At 43.1% G+C, this 22,192-nt stretch overlaps 1 protein-coding gene across 1 annotated transcript in view; it reads right to left on the bottom strand.

Moving 5' to 3' along the window:
• PDE11A (phosphodiesterase 11A) overlaps positions 1–21,694 on the bottom strand; it is a 425,081-nt gene extending 403,387 nt beyond the window's left edge. The window contains exon 1 of the mRNA XM_070798928.1: positions 20,535–21,694. Within this exon, the coding sequence (XP_070655029.1) occupies positions 20,535–21,422 (888 nt within the window). The 5' untranslated portion in view covers positions 21,423–21,694. The remainder of the gene's footprint in view (positions 1–20,534) is intronic.
• Positions 21,695–22,192: the final 498 nt, after the last annotated feature.

Genomic DNA, 22,192 nt, shown 5'->3' with positions numbered 1-22,192 from the left:
CTTTGGGAGCAGGGAGTCAGCCACTGGTCCGCCAGGGAAGTCCACTACTGGCATTTAAATCAACATATGAAAAACAGACTATATCTCCTTTGCTTCAACACTGCCATTATTAACAACATAATCACTCTTTTCTCAAAGGCCCAGGACTACTATATTCATCATAGTTGATTTTTTTCTCTTGTATTTATCCTCCCAAATCTGCTAATTCCTCCTTTTTTTTTTTTTTTTTACTGATAATCGATGCAGTTCTTGGTTCCCTGTGCCTTCATCTCTCTAATACTCATAGCCTGGACCACTAGAGAGTTGTACCTGTCCACCTGACCCGGGGACCCTAATCCTTCCCTCTGCTAAGATATGATAGGCCCCTTGGCCTATACGTGGCCTACTTCAGTATTATTAGCTAAGCCCCTGGTCGTAATTGACCTTGTAACCCGGTACTAGTACAATACCTAGACGACTTGCCCTTGTAAACCACATTCTCAATTATATTCCTTTTCTTCATTTATTTACAGAACAAGTATTTTGGGGTTATCTACTACCTGCTAGGCACTGTGCCACACACAGGGGCACTACAAAGCTGTGGAAGTCACAGCATCTGCCCCCAAGGCGCTCATAGTTTAATGGAGAGAAAGTCAGGATAGCCAAAATTGAAATGATCAAAAATGGGCTAAATAGCAAAAGTCATATGGGCAAAGTGCCATGGAAGTAGGTAGGAAAAAAAAACTTCCATGGGGAGTTTGCCATCCTCATTATTCTTTTTTGATACAATTTTATTCAATTATTTTTGGCTGCCCTGGGGCTTCATTGCCGCATAGGCCTTTGTTCTAGCTCCAGCAAGCAGGGGCAGCTCTCCAGTGGGTGGTACGCAGGCTTCTCTTGTCGTGGCCTCTGTCATCGCTTCTCTTGTTGTGGAGCACACATGGGCTCTAGGGAGCACGGGCTTCAGTAGTTTCAGCTCCCGGGTTCCCGTCAGTGTTAGTCATTTCAGTCGTGTCTGACTGTTTGCAGCCCCACGGACTGTAGCCCACCAGGCTCCTCTGTCCACAGGATTCTCCAGGCAAGAATACTGGAGTGGGTTGCCATGCCCTTCTCCAGGAGATCTTCCCAACAGGGATCAAACCTGGGCTCTAGGGCAAAGGCTCAATAGTTGTGATGCCCAGGCTTAGTTGCCACGCATCATGTGGAATGATCTTCCCAGATCAGGAATCAGACCCATGTCTCCTGCATTGACAGGCAGATTCGTTACCACTGAGCCCCGGGAAGCCCCTCATTATTTATTCTTAAAGTCAAACTATAGGTGCTGCTGCAAGATGGCTTTATGGGTATGATCCAGTGTAGACACAGGGCCCCATGTTGAGAATCCCCCCTTCCTGCCCCACCACTTGAAGCTGAAGCTGAATTTGTGTTTTGAAGTCTGATGGAGCATGCCCCATGGGCTTACACTCAGGCTTATCTGTAGATTCACAGTCTCCCATTCTCTGCCCCATGTCCTCTACTTCCTTCTACCCAGGACCACAACAGGATCTGGTTGTCGGGGGATGTGTTGGGAGGGAAGGTGCCCACATTCTGGTGTTGCCCTCCATTCTCACTGAGGTCATGGGCATAGATACCAGGAGGGTCAAGGGCCCTGCAGTATCACCGGGTAGGGGCAAGGTGCTGGCTGTCGCCATCTCAGGCTGATAGCATCATGGTGCATTCAGTAAGCCTCTGCAGTGATCTCTCACTCACCCATGACCCAGGGACAGAGCATGTTCTAACAAAGGTTGCAATCTGGTGGCTGGGCTGGGGAGACAGACTTCCCTGACTTCTGCCAAGACCCCCATTTTAATTTTTCTCTGGGTCCCAGAAATTATGTACCCAGTGGCCCCCACTCCTTGATCTTTTAATCCTCAGACCTTTGAGTTTAGAGGCAACAATCTCCTTGGCAAACTTCCTGCCTGTAGAGTCCTATTCTCAAATCCATTCTCGACAATGTCAGATAAAACAGCAAAAATCTTCTTCCCCCAACTCTCAAGTCCCTTTTCCACGGCCCAACTCATTTTCCCTCTCAGATCTTGCTGTGGACAATTAATCACGCACATGAGTCCCAGCCTGTGAAAAATAGGAGGATCTGCTAGAGGAGATGGCTACCCACTTGAAGGTCCTGCACTTGGAGCTGCCTGCATGAGTCAGATGGGACCTGTGGCTGGGAACTACTTTGGGACAAGGACATGCTATACTTGCTAGCCTTCCTGCAGTTAGGTATGGCTGCCTGCCTGAGTGCTAGAGCCTAGAAAATCAGTGAAACGTGAGCAGGAAATGATGTGGGCCATTTCCAGACCTGACCCACTACATCCTCCCACCTCATTTGCCCAGTTCTTTCTCCCCTCATCTGCCATGTTGATGCTAAGGGCAACCTTGGAAGTCCCATGTCGAAGGTGTGAAGACCTAGGAAGGAGGGAATCCTTGGAGGAGAGCAACCTATCAATAAGGAGGAGAGCTCAGGAAGAGTGGGAAATAAGCTTCTGTTGTGTTACCACAGTGTGACACTGAGGTTCGGAGGTGTATCTATGAAAGCAATAACAGCTTCTCTATTAATACATATGCAAAAATTTGGGGAAAATAAATAAAAAATACAAAAGAGAAGAGAAAAATAAGCCCACCACCCTGAGATCACTCTGTTCATATTTTGGCTTATTGTCTTCCAAATAACACCTTCCTTTCTGTAGGTGCTATTCCAATTTCTTTTCACCGAGTCCTCAAAAGAAACAAAAAGAATTCTAAGCATTTCTCATATATAATTTTATTTAATTCTGACAACCTTTTAAGACAGGAATCAATATTCCCACATTAGGACTGCAGGAACTAACAACCAGAGAAGTAAAATAGGAGGCAACTCTTAGTGGTAGGGCTGAGAATTGAATCCAGTCTGTCTGATTCCAAACTCAACCTCTCTCCTCATGCTTTCGTTGTTATTGTAAAGATAACTGGGATGCTACTGTTCGCTAAATATTCTCTGTTCACTTAATAGTTTGTGAACAATTTCTGTAATTAAATATTCCATTATATGATGTACCATAGTCTATTTATCCAACCCTCTAGTTGGATGTTTGAGTTGATATTTTTACAGTATTATAAATAAGACTGCAGTGAGTATTCATATAAACAAATTTTTGCACATATCCATAAAAATTTCCTTAGGGCAATCTGGAGTTGCTACATCAAAAGTTATAAATATTCCTAAGGCAGTACATGATTACTCCCAAATCATTCTATATCAGTGGTTTCTAAAAATGGGAGAAGTTGCCCCTAAGGGACATTTGCCAGTATCTACCTCATGAGAAACGCTGGACTGGAAGAAGCACAAGCTGGAATCAAGATTGTCGGGAGAAATATCAATAACCTCAGATATGCAGATGACACCACCCTTATGGCAGAAAGTGAAGAGGAACGAAAAAGCCTCTTGATGAAGGTGAAAGAGGAGAGTGAAAAAGTCTACTTAAAGCTCAACATTCAGAAAACAAAGATCATGGCATCCGGTCCCATCACTTCATGGGAAATAGATGGAGAAACAGTGGAAACAGTGTCAGACTTTATTTTGGGGGGCTCCAAAATCACTGCAGATGGTGACTGCAGCCATGAAATTAAAAGATGCTTACTCCTTGGAAGGACAGTTATGACCAACCTAGATAGCATATTGAAAAGCAGAGACATTACTTTGCCAACAAAGGTCCATCTAGTCAAGGCTATGGTTTTTCCTGTGGTCATGTATGGATGTGAGTGTTGGACTGTGAAGAAGGCTGAGCACCAAAGAATTGATGCTTTTGAACTGTGGTGTTGGAGAAGACTCTTGAGAGTCCCTTGGACTGCAAGGAGATCCAACCAGTCCATTCTGAAAGAAATCAGCCCTGGGATTTCTTTGGAAGGAATGATGCTAAAGCTGAAACTCCAGTACTTTGGCCACCTCATGCAAAGAGTTGACTCATTGGAAAAGACTCTGATGCTAGGAGAGATTGGGGCAGGAGGAGAAGGGGATGACAGAGGATGAGATGGCTGGATGGCATCACTGACTCGATGGACATGAGTCTGAGTGAACTCCGGGAGTTGGTGATGGACAGGGAGGCCTGGTGTGCTGCGATTCATGGGGTCACAAAGAGTCGGACACGACTGAGTGACTGAACTGAACTGAGAGACATTATTGGAGAAGGCAATGGCAACCCACTCCAGTACTCTTGCCTGGAAAATCCCATGGACGGAGGAGCTGGGTAGGCTGCAGTCCATGGGGTCACGAAGAGTTGGACACAACTGAGCGACTTCACTTTCACTTTTCGCTTTCCTGCATTGGAGAAGGAAATGGCAACCCACTCCAGTGTTCTTGCCTGGAGAATCCCAGGGACAGGGGAGCCTGGTGGGCTGCCGTTTATGGGGTCGCACAGAGTCGGACACGACTGAAGCGACTTAGCAGCAGCAGCAGCAGCAGAGACATTATTAGTTGTCAAGACCAAGCAAGCATCTAGCAGGTAGAGGCCACAGTTAAACGGAGGATACTGTTAAACATCCTACTATACACAGGTGAGCCCTCTTCCCCCTAACAAAGAATTATGCAGTCTAAAATGTCAATAGTGCCACCCGAACAGACATAGTGGTCCCCTCAGCGCATGTCACCCTTAAGATTAAATAAAGGTTGTACTAACATCTCTTCCATTCATTCAAATATGATTTACAAAGAACCTACTATATTCCCTATGTGCAAGATGCTGTGGTCGGTGCTCAAGTAGCATTGAGGAGGAAGGTCAGATCAACACCCAGGAGCAGAGCGAGGAAGTGGCTTGGAAGTCAATTTTGGCTTCACTGGCTAGAGAGAAAGCACATCTATTTCATTTTATACTTTCATATTTTTTCATATCATTTTGCATTAAATTATATCCACATAATCCTGCATTAAATCATACACACAAGGTCGCTACAAGAAATGATTAATATTGTTATATTACTACATACATGAATGCTCGATCCTAATTATTTTGAGGCAATCTCTAGAGAATAAAATTGGTTGTTTCTTTAACAGAAACCCAAGATCTTAAGTATAAAACATCCCTACGACGACAATGGCTCCTCTTTGCTCAATTGATCTTTTCATTCTTTAATTTAACATAGTAGATCTCATTTTGATTAATTCAGAAGTGGAAAAATGTTTTCCTGCCCTTTCTATTTTAAATTAGTAGGTACTCCCTGAGCGCCGGTTCCTTTCTGGCTATTCCATGAGACTCACAGCAGGCATGGTAACAAGAAGAGACCAAATCAGCAGAAGCTGTTCCTCTCATTTGCTCATTTAAGATGTGGATGACAAATGAGAGAAGGTAGAGATGCCTGGGCTCCCAGCTGCACCATCAGCCTCCTCTCCAGAGATTTTGCACTCCTCTGCCTGCCTGGTCAATGTCTGGCACACTCCTTGCCCCTGGCTCCTCTCCTCCTGGCATTGCTCCATGAGAGTCTCCAGGCTATGATAAAAGGTCTCCAGGCTGTGGCTGGCCTGGGCTTTCAAAGCCAGTGCTCCAAACAGAGGAAATAAGAGAAGAATCTGGCCCCAGACTCATACTCGAAGGTGAAAAAAAGAAGTCAGACTTGACCACAGCACAGAGGGCACACTCCATCACTGAGTGCTGCTCTGAAAGCAAAAGGAGGAAGAGGCTAAGGGAGAAAGTGGCTACTCCATAAATGTGGCCATTAGAGACAGGGTTATAGCTTCACTTTTCCAGAGGACTCTATGCAGAAAAGAATAGAAATCTAGATTGGTTTCCTTAGCAACCCTGGGCTAATCTTTTCCACAAGGTCCCAAACCTACAGTTCTTAATTCCATCACAGCCGTTATTAAAACTTTAAATATGTAATCATGCACATTAAGTTGCCAAATACCCATAAAAACTGTTAGCTGTGTGTTTTGACATTTAAACTGTGTGTAGTCATTTAAATGAAAAATGAGTACCATGTAACTTTTTAAAATTGAATAAAGGTTAAAACATTCTGATAATCTGACGAAGTAATATATGCAGCAAAAGTACAAAAAGGGTAATGCATAGCACTAAAATTAACACAAGTCCTAACCAAAAAAACCACAAGATAGTCTATCTTTTATTTAGTGAATAGTCAACACATTTAAAATTACGTCATAGATTCTACCTAGCTTGATTACAAGAAGTGAGATTTAATGTTCATCTACCCTTTAATGTCAGGTGCTAGGGTTTATTTAATTCACAAGTAGGGGTTTCCCAGGTGGCATTAAGAGATGCAGGTTTGACCCCTGTGTTGGGAAGATCCTCTGGTGGAGGGCATGGCAACCCACTCCAGTATTCTTGCCTGGAGAATCCCATGGACAGAGGAGCCTGGTAGGCTACAGTTCACGGGGTCACAAAGAGTCAGAGTAGCATGCACATATGTACAGTGGATTCAAATATTGTCAAATCCCTAGGACTTTTAGAATAAAGCTACAAATGATCAATCTGGAGATTTCACATGAGAATTTATTGCCTAGAAATCCAGTGGATAACTTTGGTATAGGCAAAAGTAGAAAAATAAACATACTAATCAATTGTGAAAAAAAATTTAACACAAATTTTTATGGTTGTTCAATATAGAATATGTACTATGGTCAGTAAATCTTGACAGTCTAATATTCATTTAAAGCATTTGATTGCTATATATTTTAAAGTAATCATTACCTGTGTATAAGGCATCAGGCACTATGTGTGTTAAAATGTGCCCAGGATTCACCTTAATCAGGTATGGTAAGACATGCAGATACCAAAACAACTGTCATGAATGAAGAGGGTTATACTCCCAGATCCCTAGAACTAGGAGACAGGCAGGGCCACATGAGGATGGACCAGAGTCAGTCCAGAGCAGAAGGAGAGAGGGTAGGGCATAGTCTAGCATCTTTATTGATGTTCTCTCTGGAAGGAGTGGGCAAGGCAGGTTTAGGGGATGATTTGAGTAAGTCAACAGGCTCTGGACTATAGGGGTGGTCCCTAAGGTGGTTCCCAGTTGTCCAAGACTTGATCCTGCAGTGACTTAGGGTGGGGGGTTATTGGTTTAATAGATTATTGGTGAGAGTTTGTAAAAGAGATATCTGGGGAGGTGGGCTCTGGATTGGTTGCTTTACATATCAAAAGTGCACTGAAAGGGAAGTCATTTGCTATGACCAGGTATTAGCTAACCCTCGGAGGGGCAGTCTCTCCAGGATTAATGTCCCAAATGCCAAGAATACCAATAATACAGAAAGAAAAAAAGCCTAGATATCCACCAACAGATGAATGGATAAAGTTGTGGTACATATATACAATGGAGTATTATTTATCTATAAAAAAGAATGCATTTGGGTCAGTTCTAATGAGGTAGATGAAACTAGAGCCTGTTATACAGACTGACGTAAGTCAGAAAGACAAAAGAAAGATAGTATATTAACATATATATATATATATAAAATCTAGAAAAGTGGTATTGATGAATCTATTTGCAGGGAAGGAATGGAGATACAGAAATAGAGAATGGACTTGCAGACACAGTCGGGGAAGGACAGAGTGAGATGAATGGAGAAAGTAGCATTGACATACATACTGCTGCTGCTGCTGCTGCTGCCGCCAAGTCGCTTCAGTCGAGTCCGACTCTGTGCGACCCCATAGACGGCCTCCTACCAGGCTCCCCCATCCCTGGGATTGTCCAGGCAAGAACACTGGAGTGGGTTGCCATTGCCTTCTCCAACATACATACTACTATGTGTAAAACAGATAGCTGGTGAGAAGTTGCTATATAACATAGGGAGCCCAGCCCGGTAGTCCGTGATGACCCAGAAAGGTAGGATGAGGGAAGGGAGGGAGGGTCAATAAGGAGGTGATATATGTATAATTGTGGCTGATTTACATTGTTGTACAGCACAAATCAAAACAACACTGTAAAGCAATTTTCCTCCAATTAAAAAATAAAGTTTTAAAGTTTTTTAATTACAAATAAGATGATGGGAGCAAATTAGAAATGAAAAAAGAAAGAAAATACAGCAGATACAGGTACTACCATGTTTTAAGTCCAAGTTCTTTTATGTGCAAGGTCCTTAGCAGAGTGAGGCCCTGTGAACAAATGTTGCTAGACTTTGCAGTTAAAAATATTAATAAAGCCTTACATTTCTTACTTTACCCTTTTGAATATGCTTTCCAATTACTATCTCATTAGAATCAAATGATTATATCACAAAATACCATATGGGGTAGACATATCTGAATATTTTATCTTTATGTTATAACTGAAAAAACTAGGGCAGAATTGAAAATAGAATCCAAGATTCCTGTCGCCAAGTCTAGAACATGTTCTCTTACACTCTGATGTGGCTTACAGTTTAACAAAGCCATCAGTGATCTAAGAATTCAATTCTCAAACAAATGGGATTAATCAGGCATTGCAGGGAAGAGCTTCCATAAACTAGACCAATGTCATCTCTTCCCTGAGAGTGTCTTTGGCCCAGGTTGCCTCCTATAGGATTTCTTCTGGGAAATAGGACATCAGGAGTAACCAGAACTGCTTGGAGAGAATAAGAGCACCAAAGAGAGCATTTCCACACTGTTTTCAACGGATTTCAATCTCTGTGCTCTAGGCTCATGAAACTCAGCGTTCAATGAGGGCTATTCCTACCTGACTTGGCCTCCCTACACATTTACATCCCTGGTGAATAAACTAATATCCTTGGTGACTCTGGATAGTCCCCATTTGGTTCTCCAGATGCACTTGCCACCTTCCACTGCCCTGTCCTGTGCCAGGAGGCTGACTCCTATGACCCACTGTACCAGGGCTCCCTTTGTCTCAACCAAGCCTGGGTTCAACCAATGAGTGGCAATGGCAGGCCAGAGAGGGTGTGAGAAGGTGATGCTCCTCTGGCCCCTCTGGTCCAGGTCATGGTTTGCCAGTGGCTGAGCTCCTCTCCCAGCCCTGTGGGAAAGCACAGAGAGAGCTCTGTAACTCCCACAGGACTCTGGTAGTTGTACCGTCCTCTTCAGATCTAGGAGTAGCAGCTCATTTCTACAAAGCAAGTGTAGCTGTACTGTTTACCCTTAAATACCAGGAGGGCTGAGGAGGAGGTGTAGCAAACAGCTAAATTTACTGGTGACATAACTGGAAGGAACAGAAGGGAAAGAGATGGCTTCCACTTGGACATGCCCAGTGGACATCTAATAACTACATCTTGGGAAGAGTAGGATGTAAAATGCAATCATCTCAGAAGTTAGACTTTTTTTGAGACCTTTTGAGTATATGAAACATAAGATATGCAATCAATAAACCCTGAAAGGTTGATCAATATAATAAAGAGCTCCATAAGCACATTATAAGTAAGTATAAGGTTGGTCAATATAATCCTCCATATCTGAAAATATTTTCAAAGAAAAAGTCCTAATGTTTTCAAGATCTAATCCTGGAAGGGGTGTTTTATCTTCAATAAGTTATACTATATGAATGAGGTCAGTCAGTTCAGATCAGTCATATCCGACTCTTTGAGACCCCATGGACTGCAGCACACCAGGCTTCCCTGTCCATCACCATCACCCAGAGCTTGCTCAAACTCATGTCCATTGAGTCAGTGATGTCATCCAACCATCTCAGCCTCTGTCATCCTCATTTCTTATGAATGAGGTAATCATAGAAAAGTAGAAAGTTCAATTAGCTGGAACAGTCATGCCTCAGCCTGTTTTTGTTTTGAAGAAGCTGGCAGTAGGCTGTTGCTTGTTGTTATCATTTGGTCAGCGGCAGTCCACTTTCTCTATAATACGGTCTCCACATGAAATGAAGTAAAAGGAAAACAAACAAACAGTGGAGGGGATGAGAAGATGGGGGCTGGTTCCAGCAATGAACATAAAAATCAATTAATGCAGAAAAGCAGTTCAGATAACTCACCAGTTACCTAGGCTTTATAAGCTCCTATTTTTTTTATCTATAAAATAAGGTACAAACAATTAAAAGATGTGCTCAGGAAATGAATTTCCTGGTTTAACTGTCCACATTCACTGAATAATATTAGTTATATTGGCTGAATAGGCTAAAATTTCTGCTTAGAGGTGGTTGAACTAACCATATAAGGAGGTGTCAGTGATAATTATTCAATTGAATAGAAAACCTTGTGTTAGGCTCTACACTACAGTGAATGAAAAAAGTCATGATATTTAGTTCGCAGTCAAGTAGTCACTTATGTACTCAGAAAGAAGCATATTTAAAGCATTCAGTTCAGTTCAGTCACTTAATTGTGTCCGACTCTTTGCGACCCCATAAACCGCAGCATGCCAGGCCTCCCTGTTCACCAACTCCCAGGGTCCACCCAAACGCATGTCCATTGAGCCGGTGACGCCATCATCCAACCATCTCATCCTCTGTCGTTCCCTTCTCCTCTTGCCCTTAATCTTTCCCAGCATCAGGGTCTTTTCAAATGAGTCAGCTCTTTGCATCAGGTGCCAAAATATTGGAGTTTCAGCTTCAACAACAGACCTTCCAATGAACACCCAGGACTGACCTCCTTTAGGATGGACTGGTTGGATCTCCTTGAAGTCCAAGGGACTCTCAAGAGTCTTCTCCAACACCACACTTCAAAAGCATCAATTCTTCTGCACTCAGCTTTCTTCACAGTCCAACTCTCACATCCATACATGACTACTGGAAAAACCATAGCCTTGACTAGATGGATCTTTGTTGGCAAAGTAATGTCTCTGTCTTTTTAATGTGCTGTCTACGTTGGTCCTAACTTTCCTTCGGAGGAGTAAACATCTTTTAATTTCATGGCTGCAATCACCATCTGCAGTGATTTTGGAGCCCCCCCCCAAAAAAGTCAGCCACTGTTTCCACTGTTCCCCATCTATTTGCCATGAAGTGATGGGACCAAAGAATAGTAAGGAGAGATAAGAAAGCCTTCCTCAGTGATCAGTGCAAAGAAATAGAGAAAAACAATAGAATGGGAAAGACTGGAGACCTCTTCAAGAAAATTAGAGATATCAAGGGAACATTTCATGCAAAGATGGGCACAATAAAGGATAGATAGTAGGGACCTAACAGAAGCAGAAGATATTAAGAAGAGGTGGCAAGAATACACAGAAGAACTGTACAAAAAAGATCTTCACGACCCAGATAATCATGGTGGTGTAATCATTCACCTAGAGCCAGACGTTCTGGAATGTGAAGTCAAGTGGGCCTTAGGAAGCATCACTGCAAACAAAGCTAGAGGAAGTGATGGAATTCTAGTTGAGCTATTTCAAATCCTGAAAGATGATGCTGTGAAAGTGCTGCACTCAATATGCCAGCAAATTTGGAAAACTCAGCAGTGGCCACAGGACTGGAAAAGGTCAGTTTTCATTCCAATCCCAAAGAAAGGCAATGCCAAAGAATGCTCAAACTACCGCACAATTGCACTCATCTCACACGCTAGTAAAGTGATGCTTAAAATTCTCCAAGCCAGGCTTTAGCAATATGTGAACTGTGAACTTCCAGATGTTCAAGCTGGATTTAGAAAAGGCAGAGGAACCAGAGAACAAATTGCCAACATCCACTGGATCATGGAAAAAGCAAGAGAGCTCCAGAAAAACATCTATTTCTGCTTTATTAACTATGCCATAGCCTTTGACTGTATGGATCACAATAAACTGTGGAAAATTCTGAAAGAGATGGGAATACCAGACCCTGACCTCTTGAGAAACTTGTATGCAGGTCAGGAAGCAACAGTTAGAACTGGACATGGAAAACAGACTGGTTCCAAATAAGAAAAGGAGTACATCAAGGCTGTATATTGTCACCCTGCTTATTTAACTTATATGCAGAGTACATCATGAGAAACGTTGGGCTGGAAGAAGCACAAGCTGGAATCAAGATTGCCAGGAGAAATATCAACAACCTCAGATATGCAGATGATAGCACCCTTATGGCAGAAAGTGAAGAAGAACTAAAGAGCCTCTTGATGAACGTGAAAGAGGAGAGTGAAAAAGTTGGCTTAAAGCTCAACATTCAGAAAACTAAGATCATGGCATCTGGTTCCATCACTTCATGGGAAATAGATGGGGAAACAGTGGAATCAGTGGCTGACTTTATTTTTCTGGACTCCAAAATCACTGTAGATGGTGACTGCAGCCATGAAATTAAAAGACACTTACTCCTTGGAAGGAAAGTTATGACCAACCTAGATAGCATATTAAAAAGCAGAGACATTACTTTGCCAACAAAGGTCCGTCTAGTCAAGGCTATGGTTTTTCCAGTGTTCATGTATGGATGTGAGAGTTGGACTATAAAAAAAGCTAAGCATCAAAGAATTGATGCTTTTGAACTGTGGTGCTGGAGAAGACTCTTGAGAGTCCCTTGGACTTCAAGGAGATCCAACCAGTCCATCCTAAAGGAGGTCAGTCCTGGGTGTTCAATGGAAGGTCTGTTGTTGAAGCTGAAACTCCAATATTTTGGCACCTGATGCAAAGAGCTGACTCATTTGAAAAGACCCTGATGCTGGGAAAGATTAAGGGCAAGAGGAGAAGGGAACAACAGAGGATGAGATGGTTGGATGATGGCGTCACCGGCTCAATGGACATGGGTTTGGGTGGACTCTGGGAGTTGGTGATGGACAGGGAGGCCTGGTGTGCTGCGGTTCATGGGGTTGCAAAGAGTCAGACACAACTGAGTGACTGAACTGAACTGAACTGATGGGACTGGATGCCATGATCTTAGTTTTCTGAATGTTGAGCTTTAAGCCAACGTTTTCACTCTCCTCTTTCACTTTCATCAAGAGGCTCTTTAGTTCTTCTTTACTTTCTGCCATAAGGGTGGTATCATCTGCATATCTGAGGTTATTGATATTTCTCCTGGCAATCTTGATTCCAGCTTGTGCTTCCTCAAGCCCAGCATGATTTAAAGCATTACAGAAGTTCAAAGCAAGAAGAGACTATATCCAGTTCAGGTGGGATGGGCCAGGGATCAGAAAGAGTTTCGTGAAGATGGGCTTTCAAGGATGAGAGAATTTAAATGTTTAAATGGGTGGAGAAAAAGAAAAGGCAAAGGGACAGACCGAAATATACACACAACAGTCAATGGTCAGCAGAGACTACACTAAGAGTGCCTGGGCATGAAGGTTTTACAGTCCCAAGACCTCACCTTGAATCCCAGCTCCCTCACTTAACAGCTGAGTGACTTTCAGCAAATTTCTTAACCTCTCCAAGCTTTAGTTTCTTCTTCTATAAAATCGGGTGGTAATAGCTACCTCTGGGGATTGTTGAGAGGATTAAAAGAGGCAATGCCTGTTCAATAGCTAATGCCAGGCCCTTAGTTAGCGCTCCATAAACAGAGTTCTTCTTAATCAACAGCAGAACTTCCGTTTCCCTTCTATCACGTTTACGTTTTTTAAAAATTGATACCCTAAAAAGACATCTCAAAGGTTCCTCATTTTTTTTTTTCACTCAGGTGGAAATGATCTCTTCAACTAAATTTGCAACAGCCTAAAGCTATATTTTAGGAAAGGAAACAGAATTTATCATTAATGTGTGAAACACTATTCAGTCATTGAAACAACTCTTGGAGTTATAGAAAATAAACACCTTTTTACACCAGGAAAATTTCTTTACTATTTTAATCCTAAAAATAAATAAATAAACAAATAAATTTAGCCTGAATGCCTATGAATGATTGGAAACCAAAGTTTCTCCCAAAATATTAGAAATCCAACCCACTATTTATGAGTAAACTACTTCTTTTATGATTCAAATTCCTCTTTCCAAAAGAATGTGGTTAAATGCAAACCACCCTTAAAATAAGTGACTAAAGTAGCAAGTAATGGACTCAAATATCTTGTTGACTTTCCTATGAAACAACTCAAAGCTTTTTTCAGTGGAAAGCTTCATATGACTCCTCAACACTATATTAAACATGAAACGCTGACTTCCAAATTAAGCCAGCTTGTAAATAAACAGGTGACCCCAACCTTAGGAACCAAAATAAATTGGTCAGATTAGTAAACATTTAGCTTATGGGCTGGGAAAAAAAAAAATTCAGTTAACCTTAAATTACCTCTCCATGATTCTGTAGGAACTGTACTTTTCTGTAATCTCTCCTCATGTTCAAAGCAGCAAATGCTATTTGTCACTGTGTTTATCATGATCGTGTGTCTGTCAGGAAGAGCAGCTGAAATAGCAAATGTTTCCTGCTTCAAACACAAAATCAATTCTCGTTCTGGGCTAGTGAACATGGTTATCGGCTTGAGGGAATTTTTAAAACACCATGTAGAAAGCTGAGACAAGATTTCATGAAATTCCTTTGTAATTCTAGTGTGGGGTGAGATGAACATCTGCCTTTTGAGCAAATCTCAGCAACTCAATCACAGGGCTGTAGACCCATGTTGGTCCGCACTGGCTTATCAGGAAATGAAGCATATTTACCATTGAATATTCTATACACATGAAGTTGATCCCTTCTGAAACCAAACACTTTTAAATGTATTTATTTCAATGAAGATTATTCTAAAATAAAGTGAACAATGAAATTCTGTGAAAAGGAGTTATTATATATCACTTTATTATTATTTTATATGTGTTAATAATAGCAGTATAGTACAATGCATTCTTAAATATAACTTTCTGCATAATTTTTTGTTTGGTTTTTTGTCTCTTCAAGGAGAAGCAATCAGCTCTCCTTTCTTACATCATGAGAAGGCAAAGCAAGACCTGAATGAACAAAGATAGGGAAAGAGGCATCCTGGCAGAAAGGATGAAAAACACAGAAATAGAAAAGCACTATTTGGGCATTTAAAACAGCACAGAATTTAATTAGGATGGAGCTGAGGCCATACAAAAGCAGTAAACACTAGACTGGAATAAAATTGAACTCTTCCACCTAAGACTCAGTGTGACTCAGAATCAGGGCTGGCCTCTTAAGCATGTAACCGGTGCAATTGCATGGGGGCTCCCTGCTTGAGGTTTAATGCTGTGGCTGTGTGAAATTCTCAATAATTTCATCTTTGAAGTCATGCTTTGTAAATGAAGTCCACTAGGACAAGGGTGTATGAGTCCAGAGCTCACAGTCAGTCTCCCACCCCACTGCCTGCCTAGGATTGGTTCTTGGCCACTGATTCCTACTGCCTGGTACCCCAAACCCCGCCCAGTATACACCTGGTCAGCCCTGCCCTGAGACCAGAAGCCACAAGCAGTTGGAGGTGAGGCCCAACTGATTGGCCATTGCCCTCTGCTCCTGGCTGGGGTCTGGGTGGGATGGGCCAAGGGTCAGGTGCATGCCCCACTCCATCATGAAGAGGAACAAGGCGGTGGTCATCCCCACCCAGAGCTGGCAGCTCTACGGCGCATTCAGCGGGCAACTCAAAAGGGCCTCTCGCTCACAGGCCAGGTACTGAGAATTTCTCAGCATGAAAGTTGAAACCACTTGAGGGTCACACATGTGCTGGGGGTTGGGGCAGCAGACCCTTGGGAAGGCAATATTGCCTTCTCCACATCCAGCCAGGCTCCTGCTTAATAATTTTGTACCAAGCTCCACAAGTTATGTAGCTGGCTCCACTTAAAATCTCTACTCATTCAAGCCTCTCTTTCTATTTTTAATGACAGCATTACCCGTCTCCATATTTCCCAGGTGTAGAATCTGAGTCATCACTGACTTCCCTCTCTCCTTGCCCAAATTCACACCTGCAGGACATCCCCACATAATTCTGCTGTCTATTCCTACTTTTCGTGCTTTAGTGCAGTAGTTCATCTGGCTCCACCATGCCATCATAATAGATTCCAAATTATTTTCACAGTTTTGAGCCTCTCCTTATTCAATCCATTCAGCCACTGCCACCAGGTTACACAAAACACCATTCTGACCATGCTAAAAAGGTCTCAAACGCTTCCTGTGGCTTACTGTTGTCTTTGTTTAGTCACTAAGTCATGTCCAACTCTTTTGTGACCCCATGGACTATAGCCCACCGGCCTCCTCCGTCCATGGGACTTCCCAGACAAGACTTCTGGAGTGGGTTGCCATTTTCTTCTCTGGTTGGGGAGTTGAGGGGGGTCTTTCCTTCTCCAGTCTTCCAAGAATATTGGGGTGGGTTGCCATTTCCTTCTTCAGGGATCAAACCTATGTCTCCTGCTTAATAGGGGGATTCATTACCACTGAGCCGTCTGGGAAGCCCCATGGCTTATTGTTAGGGAAGCCCAAATTCTTTAGTCAGGTACTCAAGATTCTTTCCTTTGCCGTCACCCTGCTTTTGCATACTCATCCTATAGCATGTGCAATACTTTGGCCAAATTAAAGCACACACTCTCCTCTATACATATTTTGGGTTGCCCGTTGCTGTGCGTGTGCTGAGGTCGCTTTGCTGTGCCTGGATGCCTTTCCCTACTCCACAACTATCTCCAACAGTGAAATCTAACCCTTGTCCCAGTTTGAATGACACCTCCTCCATGAAGTCTTCTATAATGAGCCAAGTCACAGTGTGACTCCATTCTCCTCTGTGACTAATGCCATTCGGTTTGTGTCATTTATTTAGTGCCGCTTGGCATTACTTGTTCATGAATAATTCACAACCTTGTACTTGGAAGTACCTGGAAAGCAAAAAAGCAAGTATTTGCTTCTGTACACTCACAGGCCCCCTGGCTTGGACTTAGGTATAATAGGCACTCAGTGTATGTTTGTTGGAACTGATGAATAAATGCATCTGTTGTGTAAACAGATCAGGTTTTCTGAAAGCCTGGCACACCTGTAACCCTTCTGCGTCATCCCCTTTACTCCTCTCAGCTCATCTAACAAAACATCCTGACTGTTTTTCAAACCCAAAGCCTATCAAACACCTGTAGCATCACTACCAACACTAACTAAAATATCATCTCACACTTTTTATTAATGTTTAAAGTGCTATACTCTGAGTGCTTAGAATTACTTCAAAGAGAACACCTGTTATTTGAGTGCTCTTATTTTCAACCTCTGGAGGGCAATTTTTCATTACTATATTAAAGTGGGTTGTTTAATAACTTATAGCTGACAGAGGAAAAGGTAGCTTGCAGTCACTGTGAGCTACACTGAATATGTAAAAGGAATTTTTTTTTTCATTTGCAATTCTTTGTCTCCTAATTTCAAGTCTGTTTTTAGGACTAATTGAGGAAAGTAATGAAAAATAATGAAATCAACTAAGGAGTATTTTTGCTTTCAAAACTTTTACTCAACTTTAGTACCTCATTAGTCTACTCTTGACTTCAGGGTGCCGTGCTTATTATCATAATTTCATAAGCATTTTCAGTGCCTTTCTCTCACCCACATTCTGAACCTCTAAGGGGATCATCACTTTTATTAAATAATTAAATTTTCAAACCCCATGTGATAAGTTCATCTCCTGAAGAAAAAAAAGCACACTAGTTGAACCTAAGCAAGAAATGTCTTAAAAATAGAGTTAACAAAAAATCAGAGAGGATAGTTATATTTCCACATAGGAACTTCAAGATGTTTACATATATGATCAGAATTATGACAATATTTTGATAAGAGAACATGCATTTGGAAGGTTTTCAGTTTTCATTAAGAGAAATCTATAATAGGAAATGGAAAGGATAAGTGAAAATACTATAACTTGGGAAGGATGCAATATTAATACAACACTATAAAAAGCTTTAAATTGCATGAGCTCTAAAAGGAACAAAATGTAGAACTTTTGATAGGATAAGATATGGTCAAGATTTTTCAATCACATTTAGAGTAATCTTAAGCAGGGGGTGAAAGAGTAGACATTTCCATATTCCTTGAATGAAAAGTTAGTTCCAAAATATTTAATTTAAGGGTGGAGTATGACTTAGGGAAAGATAAGGCTGGTCAATATGTGCTGAGTTCATATCTCAGCCCCAGATAAGAAGAAAAACAATTAAAAATGAGAGAAAGAGGAAAAAGAAGAACACTAGTAAACCAGATATCATTGTTGTCATCATAAACTGTTACCATTTCCCGAATAACTGAAATGTGCCAGGTACTGTTGGGGGGGCTTTAATGCAGCATCTCGCTTTATTTTCAAAACAATGATCTTTACTGCTGCTACTGCTAAGTCACTTCAGTCGTGTTCCACTGTGTGCGACCCCATAGACAGCAGCCCACCAGGCTCCCCCATCCCTGGGATTCTCCAGGCAAGAACACTGGAGTGGGTTGCCATTTCCTTCTCCAATGCATGAAAGTGAAAAGTGAAAGTGAAGTCGCTCAGTCGTGTCCGACTCGTAGTGACCCCATGGACTGCAGCCTACCAGGCTCCCCCATCCATGGGATTTTCCAGGCAAGAGTACTGGAGTGGGGTGCCATTGCCTTCTCTGGATCTTTACTACAGAGGTGTTATTATTCCCATTTCACATGAGTAAATTGAGACTCAGAAATCACAAAATTCTCCCAGAGTCACACTAGTGGTGACTAGTGTACCATAATAAAGAAAAAAATAATAATTTTATCAAAGAAAAGTAGTGAAATAAAAATGAAGAAAAACACACCAGGTCAAAAATATATATTTTGAAAGAAACCAATGGAGAAAGACAAGAGAAATTTCCTAAGCAAGGAGTGGATCAAGATCTCAAACCCTATAATTCTATAACTCTTTCCCTTCCTGTCTTTGGCCAGTTCTCCCACCAACCCAGTCTTTACAGCCATCATTACTACCCAGGGAAGGTAAAAAGAACTCTTCATTCTCAATGTCAGTTTCCAACATTAAAAGGCAACTCTGCTTTACCCTCTGTCTTCAGAATAAGAATAGGGCCCAGAAGAAACATCAGCTTCTGAAAGCCTGATTTTCTATGCCTGTGATAACACCTCTAGCAAAATACTAGGCAGCAGGAAGACAAGTTAACTGCTGAGGAAGCTGAGAATTATGCTATTGAAGAGAAGACAGTATATATGAACAGTATTAAATACAAGTTAGGAGCTAGCAGAAGGGAGTAAAAAATAAAAGCTACAGAAATGGGAGAAAATCAATTGGGGAATAACAAGAAAGTAAAAGCAATAGAGAGAAAAGACTGCAATTCCAGGCTATAACAAGCATCATCCTACCAGGAAGGGATTTTTTTTCCACCCAAGCACACAATAAGGATGTAGAAATAATGAGAAAGAAAAGTTTGTGACTGTTCAACTTTTTACAGAATCTTCAACATTTCAATTATTAAATGTTTTTATTTCTTCCCATGGTTTTCTAGGGTTATAGAGAAATAGATACCTATTAAAGATCACCCATTGCTTGTTTGTCCTAAACTGATCAAAGTCTTTAAGAAAGACATAATGAATAATGAATATAATCAGTAAACAAGTTAACAAAAATGGTATTGTGATAGGCATTCCTTGACATTAAAACATGATATTGATAGACATCCCATAAAAACAAGAAACTTGGTTTCAAGATAAGCTCCTCAATTTTCTATCTAATATTACCAACTTTCAGATGAAACAGAAAAAATTTTACTTTTAGGGTCCTTCCCACCATTTTTGCTACTCTGAGCAACAGCATCAAACTCAAGAAAAACCTGCAGCTTTATTAGACAACTAGAAGTGCTCATCAAATGACAACAAAACTTTCATGACCAAGGAATAGAACTGTCCATTATTATCAACCCAAAGAAGTCTCCTAGAAAGTGGCATCTGGTTTCATTATGTTCAGGGAAGTGATACTGAAGAAATTAGCATGGACTGACTTTCAGAACCATGATCTAATAGCAAGTTCAAATCACTGTGAAAATGAAAGGCTTAGAAACACCAGACAACAGCATGATGGGCTTCCTTCTCTACCTGAATCCAGCACATTCACCGTGCTCATTGCCTTTGGAATTGCTAGAAAATTATCTATTTTTCATTTGCTTCACAAACTAAAAACCTACTTGCTCGGTCAAGAGCCCACTGCAGATAATGCTGGATTCAAACCTAAATAACTCTTCAATTTGTCCAACTTCTCTCAACTCCACAACAGAAGCAGTTAAAATAGATGCTAAAAAAAAAAAAAAAAAAAGGGCATGAATGGATCAGGGGCCCATTCTTCCCTTGACTTTCCTCCTCTTTTCTTCATCTTCCTTACCTTGGAACTCATGTAAGAGAAGGGGCTAAGGAAATAGCTAGGCACTTTGATCCCCTCCCAATCTGGAATGAGAATGAAATGCATTATGGTCCCCAAATGACATCAGAGACACCAATATACCCATTTTCTTCAGACTAACACTGGAATTCTGGAGTAGACATCTTTTTCCAGCACCTAAAAAAAATGCATTCTAAAATCATACACTGATATTCTTAAAGACAAGGTATCTTGACAATGAAACATGAGGTATTACTGGATACAAAAATGTATCCCTATGTGTTATATGAATTTTCCACAAGCCACTGAGTGTTAGTAAAAGACCATTCTATCAAAGAAGGTATAGTAATATTCAAACTAATCTAAACTCGGAATTTAAATAGCAAAATTCATACAGTAAAGAATCTAAGTTAATGTGCTTGTGGATGCCAAAGGTAACAGAAGGCTTGGCTCCCAGACCAATGGGGCTCTGGAAGGGGACAATGCAAAGTCCTACCTGGTAGGCATCAGGAATGTTGACCGTCTCTCCATGCTCCCCGACATAACCAATGATACCTTTGCCCCAAGGGACCTGCACCTCGTTTGAGTTTTCTGTGCTGCTGCAGGGCAGCAGTGGGGTTCCTGCATGCACATCAAAGAATTTGGAGACCAGGCTTTTCTTGCCAGCAGCCGCCCCTTCCACCAGGAAGAGAGAGCAGCGGTCTGCGTCCACCATGAGGCAGACGAAGATGAGGATCTTGTAGCTCAGACTGGTGAGGTCAAGGTCATTGGAGATATCTTTGACCAGTTCCAGGAAGAACTGTCGCTCGTTATGCTTTTTGAGGTGGCACTTGTAGTCCATGGCCGTAGGGGGGTACTGAGGCAGATTCACCCGCGATTCCAGCAGGGCGCTGAGAATGTGGGCGGTGGTTGGGGGCAGGGAGCTGGCCTTCCGGAGAAGCGCCCTCCGCCGCACACTGCTCAGGGGCTCCTGGGCCCGGGAGGTCACTTGTTCGTCGTAGGTCCTGTTCACATGGATGGCCTTGGAGCGGGCAAAACTCTTCCTCAGCTCTTTCTGAGAAGCTCTTCGCTGCAGGCTCCCATCGCCCCGGCTGCCACTGGCCCAGCTGGGACCCATGGGGCCCCCCCTACACTCCCCACCGCCCGGGGTGGGCTGGCTGCTGGCAGAGCCGTCGGGTCCAGGGCTGCCGCTGCCTCCGCCACCGCTCGTGCTGGCGGCCGGGGTGGACCTCGGGCCTACCGCCCCTTGACCCTGCCCGTGCCTCTGCATCCACTTCTCCACCATCTCCTGCTTCCCCTTCCGCATCAGGTAATCTTCCAACAACTCTGGGTGCCTGTCCAGGAAAGTTTCCACCTCCCCAAAGTCCAGGCGGGAGGCCGTCATGGTCCCAGACTCAGCTTTCCCTCTGCCTCTCTACACTGGGACCAAACGAGTCTCTGCTCCGGCCTCTAGCTGGTCCTGCCCATGGCTACCCCACCAGGATCCCGGCCCCGAGCTTCTGCCGACCAGTGGAATCCCAAGGGGCTGGGAGGCGCCCCTTCCTTCGGGCTCAGACGGCGGCTGGCAGGAACCCCACACCCCGTTCCTGCTACTTGTGCGCCGCACAGGTGTCCTCACGGCGCTGCTGCCGCGGCTACGGCTCGCGCTGAAAACCCGAGCGACCGCGGCTCTCGCTCCGCCTGCCGCCGCCGCCGCGGCTGCCTGTACCGGATGAGTGGACCACTGTGGACGCGAGGTAGGGCAGGACACGCCCCTGAGTGAGGCGCGGGTCCCCCGGGGAGGAGAAGGGTGGGAGGAGGGAGACGCGAGCTCCAGCCCCGCCAGAGTCCCCGGCCAGGATGCCAGGCGGTTCCTGGAAGAGTCTGGCCGGCGGAATCGGCGCCCGGGAACACGACCCGCAGAGTCTTGATTGGGACAAGATTAGAGGGGAGACGCACCTCGTTCTGTCCCTCTCCTTCCTTCCTTACCGCCCCAGCGCTCCCTCTTCCCCGTCCCTCAATCCTCCAGCGTTTCACGGAGGCCCCGCGGGAGCCCAGTGGGAGCCCAAGTACTAGGAAGTGTTTATGTTTTGCAGGGATCAGACCCAGACGCTGACTCCGAGGAAATGAGGATGCTCAGAGACAGGGGGATTATTTTTCTGGGATGTGACTGTG

The sequence above is a fragment of the Bos indicus genome, chromosome 2 (genome assembly GCF_029378745.1).
Source record: "Bos indicus isolate NIAB-ARS_2022 breed Sahiwal x Tharparkar chromosome 2, NIAB-ARS_B.indTharparkar_mat_pri_1.0, whole genome shotgun sequence".
Lineage (NCBI taxonomy): Eukaryota > Metazoa > Chordata > Mammalia > Artiodactyla > Bovidae > Bos > Bos indicus.
The sequence above is the reverse complement of the archived record's forward strand: the minus strand, read 5'-3'. Positions and strand labels throughout refer to the sequence as shown.